General features: G+C 36.1%; 1 protein-coding gene across 12 annotated transcripts in view; it reads right to left on the bottom strand.

The window, feature by feature from the left end:
- EXOC6 (exocyst complex component 6) overlaps positions 1-16,017 on the bottom strand; it is a 93,534-nt gene that overhangs the window by 60,481 nt on the left and 17,036 nt on the right. For all 12 annotated transcript variants that reach the window (XM_065671921.1, XM_065671922.1, XM_065671918.1 and 9 more), the window contains exons 2-7: positions 12,724-12,895; positions 11,396-11,443; positions 11,186-11,276; positions 10,185-10,230; positions 1,849-2,053; positions 524-679 (exon numbers count right to left, since the gene is read on the bottom strand). In XM_065671921.1, the coding sequence (XP_065527993.1) occupies positions 524-679; positions 1,849-2,053; positions 10,185-10,230; positions 11,186-11,276; positions 11,396-11,443; positions 12,724-12,895 (718 nt within the window). The remainder of the gene's footprint in view (positions 1-523; positions 680-1,848; positions 2,054-10,184; positions 10,231-11,185; positions 11,277-11,395; positions 11,444-12,723; positions 12,896-16,017) is intronic.

Consider the following 16,017-nt stretch of genomic DNA (forward strand, 5'->3'; position numbering starts at 1 on the left):
TGACTTTCCCCTCCCTTTGTACTACAGTACTAGATTTTATTTGTGTTATAAGACCAGAATCCTTTCACTGTTTTCAAAGTACCAGATGTAAAGGTCTAAATACTCACTGTGTTATTCAATTGATGAATACTAAATATTTGGTAGTTGAAAGAGATCCAACACAAGCTGAAGTCTTCAACATAGGAATGCTGGCTTTAGCAACAGCAGAATAATTCAGTGGGCCACATATCACTTACAGTGGGCAGGTAATGTGTAATGTAAATTATAATTGAACTCCCTAATAATATAAATTCTATCCAGTTGAATGTCCCCAAACATGATGCTAAAGCTAGCATTAATACAACTAATATTTTGCCATTATTTTTTCCCCTTAAAATGCTAATATAAACTGGTGCCACTTAAAGGTGTTCTCTGGTTCTTCCTGACTAATGGTGACCATCTACAGGCAGCACACTGCAAGTTTTGTTCAATAAGCCTACAAAATTCACTTCAAATGAGACATAATGATTCAGTATAAAGTTACCTCTTCTTCATGTTCATCATCTTCTTCAAATGTTCGCTTCAATGTAATTTCATTCTTGGATTCCAGAATCCTGCTTCTACCTAAATGCATATTCCGACCATAGTTTACATTATTCTGCTTCTGAAGAGAGGTATTAAAGGTTTTCTGCTGCTGAGCCTGTTTTAAGAGTAGTACCAATAAAGAGGGATGTAATGCAAATTTTATCACTGATGAGTATATGCTATGACATGAAAAACTGGTAGTGCTACTGAACACACATCAATATAACTGCAAGACATATGTGTGTCCTTAGCCTACAACAATTATTTTGTCTTTAATCATTTTGGGATGATATATGTGTCCAATAACTTATTTCTGCATCATTTTCCCCTAATCCCCAAAATACAATTTTAACAGTAGAAAAAATAAAAAAGTAATCTGTAATTTTCCTGATCCTAAAGTGCAAACAGAGAATTGGTATTTAAATGAAGTAGTTATCATGGATTTTTCAGCTGTTTGTCTTCAGTTAAGCCTTAGTGAACAGCCAGCTGCAGAAGCCAAATGCACTATATTGTCCTATTACTGAAACAAATGCAACAAGATAGCATAGTATAATATTGTAATTAAGTTTCATTTATAATAATCAATACTTCTTTTTACAAGAACCTTGGATGACAAAGTGGCAACCTAACCTGAAATCTACCAAAAAAAAAACCAACCCAAAAACTTTACTTGCTCTCCAAATACATTTGAAAAGCATTAACTTCTTTAAAGCTCACCCAGTGCCAGATTATTTTGTGATGGAACAGGCAAGGGCTCCAGCTGTCCCAGTCTCCCCCTGGCTCTCACCTCAGTCCTCTGTATTAGTGGTACTTTAGAAAGAACTAGGCAGTTATCTCAACACTTCTTTTAGCCTTTCTCATCTTTGGCAGCTGGCCAGACAGGCTGCTCTTTGTTTTGGTGTAGTAGCTGCTAAGTCTAGGAGTTGACTACTTGAAGTATTTCACTATTTTTTGTAACTTGAGATATACAGCATTTCTCCTTCCTTTTCCAGGGAGGAAACTACTTCTTGTCTAGGACACAGATACAAATTTGGAAAGAAAGTTTGATGATACTGAGGTGTCACAGTTCTGCTTCCTGTGTTAGCTACGCAAAGCTAGAACTGACAACTTCATGTCCAGAAGATGTTACCCAAGATGTTAGCAAGCATTTCACAGTTCATCTTTACTCAAAGGTCTATGTGATGATGATAATCCTTAGATAAATGTTTGGGCTAACCCAAGACTATCAACACTGATATTTTCAGTACATAATAGAACTGAAGGGATCCTGTTAGGTCATCTTACCTGCTTCATGGCAGTTTCCCCAATTCTGTCAGAATGCTTTCGAATACTCTCTAAGAAATCCTTTAGATCTGACATTGATATTTCTTTTATTTCTTCACGCAGTTTTGGAAGATTTTCTATCATTATCTGGCAAAACCGGTATTGGCTAACTCTAGGAAGATACAGATTTTCTAGCTGCTCCATTGTTTTTAAAGCGGAATAGTATCTACAAAGAGATTAAAATCAAATTATGTAGCTTCTTATACAAAATTTAATAAAATATTTGTTTATCAAATATAAGATATCAATAACAGGCATGAGATCAATATACATCTATTGAAACTAGTATGTTCTTAGGAAAAAAAAAAAAAGGTGATTCATAGAATGCTTTCGTTTGGAAAAAAACATTGAACTGTCAGAGTGGCCCAATCAAGTAAAAATTTTAAGTAGGCTCCTATGGTATTAGTTGTTCTGATCAATAGTCACAGAATCATGGAAACATAGAATGGCTTGGGCTGGAAGTGACCTTAAAGATCATCTATTTCCAACCCCTGTACCATTGGCAGGGACACTTTCCATTAGACCTGGTTGCTCAAGATCCCACCCAATCAGGCCTTGAGTCCCAACACCACATGAAGCATCCTGCAAGATAGAGGCACTAAAGTCATAACAATTTCTTCCCCTTCTAGCTTGAACTTATTTGGATATTTTATTAGTTCTTTTTTCTGAAACACAAATTGCCAGTCACCCAACACTGCAGTACATGCACCAAACAATGAGAAAAATTTCCTAAAGTGTCTGCACGTATCTGCCTTCTTTAGGCAGATTACATGTGAACATGTAACACACATCCACACCCACCCTCTTTCCACCATTCTTAGCTAGAAAAGACATGTATACACTTAGCTCACGCAATATATTTTCCAGCAGTGCATACGTTGCTGTAAACCATGTATCTATTTACTTTCCTGACAAAATATAGCATATTCTACCAAGAAAATGACTACTCTGAACAAGCATTAAGGACAGGTTTGGGGTGGTTTTTTTTTTTTTTTAAAAAGGAAGAAAAACCAACAAAACAACAAAGACTCCATAATTTTCTTTATTCTTTCATGTTCTGTTAGCCTACAGACTTATTTATAGCAGAAATACAGAAGATACTGTCTGACAGGGGGAAAAAATGAAGCACCAAGAAATGGTACCTCCCATGTCCATACACTATGCAGATGTTGTACAGCTATAACTACGTTGTGAAATTTCATGCAAGGGACAATGAGTTTAAATACTCAGAACTAATCATAAAAAGTTATTTAACTGCAATAAACAAACAAACAAAAAGACTCAGTTCTGACATCAGAAAGCTACCAAATACAGTCATTTACCTGTCTTCACTCTCAGTACTCTCACAGATTACAGGGATTGTGAGGTCAAGACTTACTTGCTAAAATCATTTACCAGCTTCAGGCCTGTAGCATGTAACCAAAATTTTTACGCTTTCAGTTGATGTAGAGAAACATTGAAAGAAAGAAATTTTGACTGAAGGAAATTGGTTTTCTAAGCTTCCTCTTACAGAGAAATGACCAGCACATGGAGATGATTCAGAGCTGAATCAAACTCTTACATGCCTGTTCTTGAAAACAATATCTTTCTCTATTTCATTTTCAAATGTCACACAGCTCTTAAGGAATAATGCTTGAGAAACTTTTTACTTTATTTAAAAGATGAAGCAAAAGAAAAGTGAGCCAATTCTGAGATAGACAGCTAAACTAAGAAGGCAATAAACAGAAATACTACGATCAACAAATCTTTGATGTCAACAACATTTTAAAGAGAGGTACAGGAAACAGGTTAAACATGAATAGGACAGCAATTAGTTGTGGATGTGACAACAATTTTCCTTTATATGGCATTCTTACCAGCCACTCAGGCCAGGTGGCTTTTGGAAAAATGCATTTAGTTTTGCTTATTAGAACACAATAAGGAGAAGTGATGTCTTTTAGTTTGTCTTGAATGATGTGGAAAACCTGATCTCAGACTGAATTAACTTTCTGATAGTTTCAAGCCTTTCTTTTCACAAATACAGAGTAATATCCTTAGCCCATTATTTAGCTTTTTATAGTATAATTTTAGTTCCTTTTTCTTCCTGAAAGTCCTACACAATCAGTACTGGAAAATTACCAAATCATTTTGAAAGGAAAAAGCTGAATATGAGCAAAGTCCCTTCAAATGTTCAAGAAAATCTGGAAAAGTGTCCTTTGCAGTTCTGCTTCTGAATATTACTTTGTAGATACAGTGAGTAAATACTTTCAAAGTGAAATAAAACTCAAGTTGCTGACTCCCCTTCCATAGACAAGCATTAATAAGTTATTGATACTACAGTTGTGACTTTTTATTCCACTCTGAAATCAACACATTCTTTTGAATTTTCTCAATAAAGACATTTCAAAGCTGGAGGATGGCAGGGGAAAGGGGGTGGAGGTGGAGGGAAATCTTCTCTTTTATTCCAGAACACAACTGCTTTCAGGAGACTGCAAATAGAGTTTTCAAGTGTAAATTAGGAGCTTTTGTTTATTATATACTTGCTTTATATAAAATATACATAAGGCATCCGGAATGTTGCAGATAAGAGGGGGTCTGGCGGTTTTATGTGTGTGGTTTTTGTTTTTTTAAATAGCAAATGATCAGGAGTGCCACATGGTGAGACTTCTGGGGGATAAAACCCAGAATAATAGCATCAAAATAGTATAAAAGGGTTTTATTTAAATTATAAGGATCAGCTTATCAGAACACTGTTAGTTCATCTGGAAGGTTTTTGACTGCTGTCTCTAAGATCAGAATTAACATAATCCATTTAAAATCCATTCTAGAGTCCCTTACTAATTATATATATATGGAGCTCAGGACCTTGCCCTTTTAACATCTGTTCTGATTAAACACTGAGGTCTTATTAATTTGAAGGTCATCTGCAGATCATGATTTAAACTAAAAAGTTTTGCATATCATTTAATGGAATTATGTATTCGTACATTTTGCTTTAAAAACATTCCACAGATTTAACTCAACGCTGAAGATTTTGACAATAATATTATTAGTTCCTGTCATATATTATCAATTAGGTGAAATTTGCCCACTTGACTACAAATGAGTTAAAAATATATTTTCAGTGTTATTTCTCCACAGAAATATAGGAGTCCTCTGTCACTTCTTCTGAGCTAACTTTGTAAGAATATGTGCCTCAATGCAAAATTTACAATGTAGGCTTTGAAATTAAAGACACAAGTTCGAAACATCAGTCGAGGTCATATGATAAGACTATCCAGAACTGATCTATTTTGTCATCAGAACCAGAAAACTGTAAGATGGATAGATGGATTTTACTAACATCTCCAAATTATAACAGTGGAAACTTTTAAAACTAGCAAGCAGGACTGCAGGGGGGGAGGGGGAAATAAAAAATTAAAAGGAGAAAAACACATACCACACCCCCCAAACAACACCACCAAACCCCAGAAATTAATATTAGCGCTTTAATCATCTTATGCTAAAATTGAGCTGGCATTCTACAAAATGTCTAAGTCCCAGTAATAGTCAAGTCTGTATCAGAATTTGAAACATCAACATAAAAAATCCAAAAGCAAAAGAAAGTGACTGTTACTTTAGTGTACATGAAATATTGTTATATTTTAAATGACAAACAGAACTTTCAAGATTTTTATCAGTAAAGTGTCATTTGGAGGCACTTAAGAGAAATACCATAACTTACTAAAAAGCCCCATCAAGTTAAACTAGAGCAGTCAAGAAGCTCCACACGACAAGAGCAAGATTAACTCAAAGGCTGTAAATTTTACTGAGAATAACATGTTTTTGTACATAAGCCTTTTGAGTAAAGAAACACAGTCGTGTCCCAAAATGTTCTGCTGAAAAAAACAAGAGGAGAGATAATAAAATTAAAATCCTCATTTTAATTAAAGAAACAAACTTAATTTACAGAGAAAAAATAGTAGTGTTCTCCAACTTTTGTGCTTCCCCCAAAGGCAAATGCTGTATACTCTTGCTTACTACAATTCTGTTGAGTAAATATAAAAAACATTTTATATGGAAAAACTTTGTACACCAAACAAATTTAAGGGAGTTCATTGGAATTTTTCAATAATAGTGCAGGAAATTCACATTCATAGATGTTGAAGAGGGTACACTGAAATTGCAGTTAAAAATCTTTCACTGCAGGAAGAACAATTTATTTATTTTGTTTTTAAATCTAGTGCCTTAACAATTCTAAGTGTAATTTTTTAAAACTTCCCCAGCATAACAAGTTTATCAGTTACCCAAAAGGACCACGACCTGAGAACAAGGCACTATTAACTCTGAAACTTCTGTAAAGTGAGTCAAAAGCTCAATATTTCTGAAAATCAGATTAAAAAGTTGCTGTGTGGAAGAAAAAAATAACAAACACAAAAACCCAAAAAAACCACACACATAAACACACAAGATCTGGGAAATTTTTTAAAACAGCAGCTACTGAATGAATGGGGTTATGAGTGTGGCAAGAGATCAACCAGCTGACAGGTCAGTATCAAATACATGTTTTGATGGGGTTTTTTTGCCAGAGCCATGGTATCTTTGGGAAGTATTGTTTTACAACTGATGCTTCATTTTGACATAGCTCCAGAACAATGCAGAAGACCAAAACACCATTGGTTTTATCTGTTCTGAAATCATTCCATACAGACATGGGCGGAACCAAATTATAAAAATCACTGATTTGCCTATTTGCATCCTGTATGCTTTCAGGTTTATTTGAACGCTTGGAAGGTTCATGGAGAGAAAGGCTGCATGACTGTCTCAGTGAGACTCAGTAACCTAAATAACTAATCAATTCTGTCTTTCCCACAGTTCAGAAGAAATCTTATAGTATGGTCAGAAAACAAATTCAAGCCTTTCAGGGCAAAAAGCTCCCTCTGAAGCACCATACTCTTTCTTGAGTCTTTCTCAGAGTAGATTCAAGAAGATTCAGCAACAACCTTAGCAGGTGGATTTTTTATTTTCATTGCACGGTGGGTTTGGGGTTTTTTGTAGTACTTATTGTGGAAGAGACTTGCAAAAAACATTGGTTCTAACAATTCCCAATTAGATCACAATCACTTGAAGCAACTGGGAACTTTCTCCAGAGGCACATATCAAAATCCAGTGCACAGGCCATGGTAACAGAGCTCTATAAAACGTGTGATAGTCTTATCTCTGACCAAAAATTAAAGATTGAAGTAGTCCAGTCTGAATGCATAGCCCCCAGTAGGTGTTTTGGAGAGCAGTAGAGAAACCACACCCCTCCCTCATGCTTCCTCAGCTAAGACTTTAAACCTTCCATAACTCTGTCCAGCCAATTCTGTCTGTTTAGAGCAGATTTCCGCAGTTACTTCCTCTCACAACTATAGTTCTTGTCAACTTCTGTTATCCATGGCTCAGGAGACAGATAAATAGTATACAGAGCCTTTCACCTCCAGGTCATCAGTTCAAATGTAGCCCATGTTGGTAGGGACAAAAAGTTGCTATCAATAGATGGCTTTCTGGTCTTCTTAGTAAACCTCCATTCCATCTGCATAAACCAGTATGCATTTCAGAGCCAAAATCCTGCATTATCTTAAAAGGTGTCCATCATAGCAAAAAGGAAATGGAATTCCAATCTTCATTTTAAAACAACTGTCCCCCTCAAATACAGAATATCCACACTTCTGTCTTCCCTTCCTTTAAACATTAGAAATTCCAGCTTTATTCACAGAGCAAAACCGTAAGACAACAGATTAATGAAAACGTATTCTAAAAGGCTGCAAGCAGAGAAAGTCAAAAGAAATCTTTTTTAAAAAGACAATGAAAGCTCTGCTGCATTAACAAACCTCAGTGAATGTTTATGAGAAAAAATATTTTTGCCGAAAATAAACATTCATTATGGTTGTATTACTATAGGGATTGTGAATGCTCCTCCCTCTGAGTCTTCCAGGAAAGCTTCACAGCAAAACTTCGAAAGGCTAGTTTTGAAATTCCTTGTATCTGCACACATCAGCAATCAGGTCTTTGCACTGATGCATGGATGTCCTTGCTACTGCTCAGTCACATAGTGATAAAGGCCAGGATGTACTCACTCTTTAGATTTCTTGCCTGCTAAGCCACAAGGAAATTACCATTTCAATTACCTGCAAGTTCTGTGGGATAGCCACCTCTAGGCTGTACTACAGGGAATTGTAAGTCACAGGAAAGTAGTAACTGTAGTGTAGCTAATGAGAGAGATATCTGAGCTGGAGCAGTAGCCTGCAGCAGAGTCTAAACCTTCTGCTCTCCATGTGATTTCAAGGTATGGTACATCAAAGCTACGGCATCTCCCCTCTCCCTTAGATCTTTTTATGGTATGACAATGACATGTCCAAACCCCTCAACTCAGTATATCATCCTTCGACTTTTAAGACTTCCTGACTGGTAACTCCTTCCACAGGAAAATTATCAGATGTGAATCTCTTAAATAATAGAAATTTACATTTAGATGAAAAATTTCTCAGAAAGCACATCAACCATCAGTGGACTCTACAAAACCACCAGCGAACATGGAGTCAAAATGCTAAAAGCCATCTGCAATTTTATCTCACTTAACTGATCTTTCCAGCACAATATTAGGAACTATAACTTCCCTTGCAATTCTAAAACTGGGATGGTGTTTGTCTGACAGAGCAAGAGAACAACAGAATGCAGGCTCTGATCCCAGTGTTTCCATATTGTCAACAAGCTAAACGCAGCACAATCTACGGACCACCCTGCAGAAAGAAGCAGTGATTCAGACAGCACACCCTGCAGCCTGTTCTCTCACCAGAGTAGCAAGGGCACTGGGCTGTTTACATCTTTCTGCCGAGCTGCTCCAAGAGCGCTGCAACAAACCAGTGTTGTTTTCAGAGGAAATAGCGTGTAGTAGTCTATCACACCGGTTTACATCTAACAAGTTTTTATTGCAATAAAAGGCAGTATAGTGCCACATCTATTAGGTTATTCTTAAAGCTCTCACATTTCTGCAGAAGACCTCCCAGACAGCATATGTTTCTGGTATCATGTAGCACATATACCACTGTCAAAGATATATCGGATTGGCTGCAGTGCTGATTGATATGGTGTGTACAGTTGATCAGACGCATTTTGGACAGGTCTACATACAGGCTTTAGAATCAATTTACTCATACACAGTGGCCATCGCTGAGAATTTTCAGATGTCCAGTATGGCAGGAGATGTTGCCTATCCAGACAACAGAAATCCCGACAAACAGTCCAAAAGTAAATCTAGATTACACTATAGCCCTGCAGACACATGACTATGCACAGCTAGCTCCAAATGGAAAGTTATGTCCAGACAGACTTGTTAGCAGGAGCTCACTGCAGCAGTGCCAGGTGCACAAAGAGGCAACGACAATGGTCATAAATCCAGCAAGGGAAGACAGAGAGCAATTGGTGTGACTGAGACTGTACAAAAAGCAGGCAGGGATAAACATGGCAATGATGCTGTAGAAATCAGGATGAAGAAAATAGCAGCAGTGGTATTCCTGTGGTGGGTGTGCATGAGGTGCAAGGCAGCAGCAACCCCAGCAGGACAGGAGGGCAGCTACAGGGGGTAGGGGTAGCCAGGCTGCTACAGAGACAGAACTGGGGATACTTGGGTTACAGCAGCACTCAGTGGCTCTTCAAGAAGTGAAGATACAACAGAGGAAAGATCAACTAGTCACATACCAGTTAGAAACCATTATTCTATAAATGCATTTTTAATTATGGTTGTAATTATTTTTCAAGAAGTCAATTTGTCACAGAGGTGAAAAACCCCAAACAATAACACATTTTCTGCAGTTTATTCTCATAGCACCATGCACATTAGCATAGAGCTACTTGATAGGTCTAAAGAAAGGTATATGGAGAGAAATGTCCTTTTTTCTTTGATTATGAATTTGATTTAAATACATCATGATAGATTAATCAGGTTTTAATACACTCTGAAAGATCTTTACTCCTTAAGGATTTTACTATTCTTGCTTCTTAAACTGTTTTAAGTATAAAAAAAAAATACACTTCACATTTTATAACCATTATTTCACTGTATGTGATGCTACTTCAGTAAACATTATTTTTCATGGCAATCACTAAGCTCCTAGAAGTCTATTTAATTTTGTTCACTTGTAGTGACATTCTTGAAACACAGACAAGGTATTATGAAAAGAAGTCTACACAAACCAAGCTACAGGACTTAGAACACCAAACACTAATGTAAACAAGTAACTATTCTATCAGTTATCTCACAAATGTTACATTTTACTCACAGAACTAAGTTCACTCACCTTTTTACATTCATCTGTTCTTTTAGTTTGCTGTACATTTCCAGCACTGCATAAAAACAAGCAGATTAACCCATGTATCTTACTGTGGCTTTAGTTAATAAAAGAGGAAAACATATACTGTAAAGGACAAAATGAACCACAGAAAAAGATATTCTAAATTTACCTTATTTAATTCCTACTGTAATACAAATTCAATTAAACTAGTAAAAAAAAATAAAATTAGAATGTAGCTAAGAAAGCCAAAAGAACTGAATGCTTAACAGCTCTTTAATGAAAAAGATATAAGATTAAACAAAACAGTAGACACTATATACACCAAGTATATTCATATACTTACTACATACCATAACCTTAGCTGCATTACCAGTCTATGCCCTGTCTCCATTAAATGGCAACAGTACCACCTACTGTACTCATAACAAGTCAACAAGACTTTACGAAGAAAAATTCTCCAATCTGTTCTATGCCAATATCACAAACAGGATGAAATCCTTATAAAGCTGTACGCAGTCGTAAAATATTACCACTCTAAAACATCATTTAGAGCCCTTATGTTCTATATAAAAACTCCTGAACTGTTGTAATGACACAGAGCTAGAAGTTGAAGTAGAATCATTAATATCTTCCCTAGAATTCAAACAGTAAAAAACACCCTCTTAAGCAGCAAATTTATAGTTTATAACTCTTAAAAATATTACTTCATTTAAAGCTATATGTGGTTACATTGTTCGCATCATTTATATCTGTCTCACTGCATATATGTCTGATTATATATATAGACTGTATCTCTCTTCTCACAAAGTGTCATAATTGCTCTAAGTCAAATATTGTAAAAAACATGGGACCTTCATGTTGACATCTTTTTAAAACCCATTCAGTTTTTTGTTAAACCAGATGTTCCAGTTTAACAAACTTAAAAGTGATTTATAACTTAAAAAATAAAATTATTTTCCATTTTGATTGTTGTAACTTTATTCAGTATTTAACTAAGGGTCATTCACCTGGAAGACACAACTGTAGTTTTTCCACAACTGTTGTAATATTCCTTTGCTGAACTCTACATCTGATGATCTCCTCTGTTTGGGCTATCACCTTAGAGATTAAAAGTAAAAAAAAAAACAAACAAAAAAAACCCAGAATTAAATTATGCAAATAAATTTAATTTGCTACAAATATTCACAATGCCCATATAGGAAGCACCATTTTCTCACCTCTTTCCCAGCATCCTGAAGCCTTCGGTTGGTATCAGTAACTTGGACCTTAAAAATAATTTCACCTTTGTTAGACAAATATGCATATATTGCCCTGATGTGACTGCTCACCCTTGTAATCAGATCATGCTTCATGAGAAATTTAGAACAAAGAAATGCAAATTCAAATTAACTCTACAGCTTGAACTTGAACTTTTGATCGCAAAGGGCTTTTCTTAACTTCAATTACTTATGACAGTTCTTTCTAACAGATTCTGTGGCAAACTTCTCAAATTTACTTGGGATTTTTGAACTTTCCTTGTTTCTGTAGGTCTGTCAAACAATTCAAATCATTGACCCAATTGACCACTGGTCCCTTTTTGATAACCTCAATGAGCTCTATGGGCCATTCATTGTCTGTAAGAAATGGTGATTGCATTTTATGGTAATTAAACATTCATACTTTGCTGAATGCAAACACTGGGTGGTTGATTAACATCAAACGTGGAAATCTCCAAACCACAGCAACATTTTAATGCTGCAGGTGCAGGCGAAGCTCGACCTCAGATTTTCCCACATAGTAAGTGACTCATTAGGTCATCATAATAAGGAAGCACATTCTAGTTTATTAAAAATCTCATTAATTTCTGAACAAAGATGCTCAATGACCTCATTGACGCTGTATTTGGTCTCTTGTTATCTGAATATCCTTTATATAATGCTCTTCTAATCATAACCTCTGATGAACTATGCTCATTCTGTCTGGTGTGCATATTTTGCTCTCAAATGTGTAAAGAGAGCTAAAAGGGACGGATCTCATAATTCACTATTTTGCATTCTGATTTGGTAGTAAATCTTAGTTCTCATTTCTAATGAAAACTACTAACTTCACCTACTCTTCTACTCATTACAAAGTAAAGAAAACTAAATTTTCATGCATAATTGCAGCATTTTTATTTTTCTAACCAAGATTTTAAATGTTTGACATCTAAATGCAGGATTAGAAAAACACTTATGTAAGAAATATTGGGTTTACCATTTGTTGTTCTTTATCTTCTGAGAAAGCCTTTAAAAAGGGCAAAATAATTCTAGTAACATTTTCTGAAAATGTATATATATAGAAAAGATATCAGAAATAGACCTAATAGAATATTCAGTTTTGTAAAAGTAAATTAGTAGATCAGGCAACATAGCTCTAATCACAAATCCTAAACATACCACCTTAAAAAAATTATTGGAAACATCAGAGTGTATGTGATAATCATTAAATTCTTACTCTTCAGTAGAAGAGTCAAGTTTCTTCTTTTGAAGACAATAATATATGAAACTCTGAATAACTAGTTTCTTACCTTTAATTTTTCTGCATCAGCCCTAACTTTAAGAAGTTCTGTAATGGCATCCACAAAGCCCTGATGGTGAAAATTGCACATCTTTTCTATCTCCCTGTCATGGTTACGTATGCAGGCATCAAGTTTTTCCATAAATCTCTGATGTGCATTTGGTTGGTCATCATATACAGATCTGTTAAATACAAATAAGAAAATCAAAGTTTATTTTCCCTCCCAGTTAAAAATAACATGCAAGGATCTTTATTGAAATCTCTCTCTTAAAAAAAAAGTAAAGGCACACAAACTGGATGTTAGAGTGGCATCGTTCGTGATCCACTCCACCAAAATCAGCATTAAAAGAAAGAGATGGCACAAAAATGAGAACTGAACCCAGCCCTTATGGCTTTAATCCAGGTGCTTAACCAGTTACATCATGCATGACCTGAGCCTCACTGGTCTGTTATTTATGCCCTAATGCTCAAATACGCATACAAAAGAATCAGTTTCTCCAACCACCTCAAATAGCATGGATCACTTTTCCATCAAATTCCACTAAATATAAAGAAGTGCAAACATACAAATTTGCTTTTCTGGTATTCCTAACACCAGAGTTATCCAACTAAATCAGGGTTGGATGCTTCCAGCCAGAACGACAAGAGCACGGCAGCAGCAGCCGGGCTGCTGGCAGAAGGCAATCCCTGCTGCTCTCTGCCTCCACCTGCCCATTTTCAACATCTCCCAGAGCAAAACCACAACACACACATGCCTAAGGCTGCTGCCTCAGTGGATCTAAATTTCAGGAATGGCTAAAATCAGATCTTTTGGTTTATTTTACTAATTGTTTGAATAGTACACTTACAAATCTCAGGCAAGAAACAAGACTCCTGGGGAAATTACCAATGTAGCTTATTGAGCTGCACCAGAAATAGAAAGCTGCATGGAAAAATGCTCAAGAATGAGAGTGAGCAAAGGAGACAGGGAGCACTTAAAAGCTTTAGACTTGAGGAAGCAAGAAAAGTGGTATCACAGAGCACTGTACTGGAAAACAAAGGTATAAAATCTTTCAAGAAAGGTAAGGCACAAGCAGTTCCAAAATTTGATTAATAACTTGACAGAGCAACAACAACTAAGGTAATTTTTGAAGCAGCTTTTTGGATAGATTGAGAAAGGCAATATAAGGATGATATAGTAATATACACACAAACATGTTTATACTGCAAACTGCAAGCATTCAAAAGAACCAGGACATCAAAAAACTTTAAATTACTTTTTTTAGTCTCTAATTTCCTTTCATAATTACAAACTTTTCCTCAGAAATCATAAAGAGAAGCTGCTTATAAAAAAAAAGAAAAAATAAAACTTGATAAGGGGAAAAATTGAAAGGTTAAAAGGCTGAAGTCCCAGTGATCTCAAATGTTGCTTGTACAAGTAGTCTTAAGTTCAAGACCCAGGCAACAGTTGAGTCAAATCCTCCAAAACTCTTAGTAGAAAGAAAGTACTTCCCTCCCAGTCTTTTTCAAGAAGCATGAGTTCCCATATTCTTCAAGATCCTCTTTTCTAACCAGACATCTGGGTTCTGCTATGATCTGGGGTCATCACAACCCACTCAACAAACCTATAGCTGAGTGTCTGACAAGAACTTGACCTTTCAAAAAGAAAAGCATATAGAAGAGATTGAAAAAGAGTCTGTAACTAGATTCTTCATTCTTTTTGAGTTCCTTTAGACCTTCAACAACATACTCAAAAAAGCAACTGAAGTTAAGAGAAAGCTGTCATACATGCCAAAGGAAGAAAGCCAATTCCTGATAGCCTGTTTGCTATAGATATTTTTCTCAGGTAAAAATATATTCAATACAATATTCCTAGAATATCCCTACTTTGCTTATGATAAGAAAATAAGGCTATGGTACTGAAAGGCAGGCTCTTTCCTCCAAAGTGCAACAGGGGAAGAATACAAGATTGTTGACCCATGAAGTGGTTCACAAAGGGAAAAATACCCCTCACCCCTTTCAACACTGCAGTTTGAAATGAAAGCTGGGAGGAAAAAATGTGGAAGTATCTCCTCCTGTGGTTTAAAGGGCTGTGGTGGAAGACCATGAGTGTCCCACACCTGCCAGTGGGAAACACCTGCACTCAGAATATGGTGCTGGCTGGAGGGAGAAACAGCAACCTGTACTGCAGGAAAGAAGGGTACAAGACACATAGCTCACTGAGAGAGCATAGAGCGCCATCCACCTGTCTCCAGAGGTTCTGGAGAAGAAATAAAAGGATTAGGAGGACCAGAGGCATCCAATAGTGCATTCACAGATATCAGACATGCATGAGCTTCCTCTGAATGGGTTGGCCTTACCAGCTATACTGCACTGAATACTAAAGCAAAAACCAGAAAAAAATTACTGCTTCCTTTAGCCTTTTATTTAAGGGTAGAAGGAGTCTTCAAGTTTAGTTCTCCTTCCAACGTTCTGAAAGGGAAGTGAGAAAGAAGTATCACTATAACAGTTAGGAACATAGAAGACTTCCATCTATTGCTGTAAGTTGTGTAACATAACCGTAAGCGAAAACAGTAATAAACCACAGTAGACCAAATATACCCCAAATGAGAACAAGAATGTAAAAAGATGGCGCAAGAGGAACTCCACACTTGAGCTTGTATCACCAAACTTTCTTTAGTGGTAGCAATGCATTGTCCTTTTGGACTTAGTCATTGCCTGATGATTTTAGGGTATCCAGTAGCTGCAGTTCAGCATAACTGTCTTCATACCTTTTTATTGATTTCAGATCTGCCAGCACTGGCAGACATGCTGTTAGATACTGACAGAAGGAAATAATTTGTGATCAGGAGATTTCACTTTAAAATGTTATCAAACAATTCCAGACAACATAGCCAGAAATTACGGAACCACATACTATGTAGCACAGGCAATACATTATTCACTGTTACAAAAAAACAGTATTTATTATCTTTCCTCAGTTCTAAAGCTACTCACACATCAGTTTAATGATAATAAAAACCATACAGATTGATAATTATCAGGGGTATTTTCACAATATTAAATTCAAAATCATACAGGCAATAAACGTTTAAAATTGGGGGAGAAGAAATCAATATTGTGTACATCCCAACAGGCTGCCTTAACCACAAGATTACCCTACCTTATTAAGATAATAGTTACCATTTTATGTTCTACATTGTACTGTTTTCTGCAGAGATACTAATAAAATGGTGACTGTGATCTAAGCCAGTATTTTGACAGAGCTCCTTAACATTCATATGTAGACAGCTCCATCTTGTGGGAGCAATAACAAAACAACCCT

This window comes from Lathamus discolor, chromosome 3 (assembly GCF_037157495.1).
Source record: "Lathamus discolor isolate bLatDis1 chromosome 3, bLatDis1.hap1, whole genome shotgun sequence".
Taxonomy (NCBI): domain Eukaryota; kingdom Metazoa; phylum Chordata; class Aves; order Psittaciformes; family Psittacidae; genus Lathamus; species Lathamus discolor.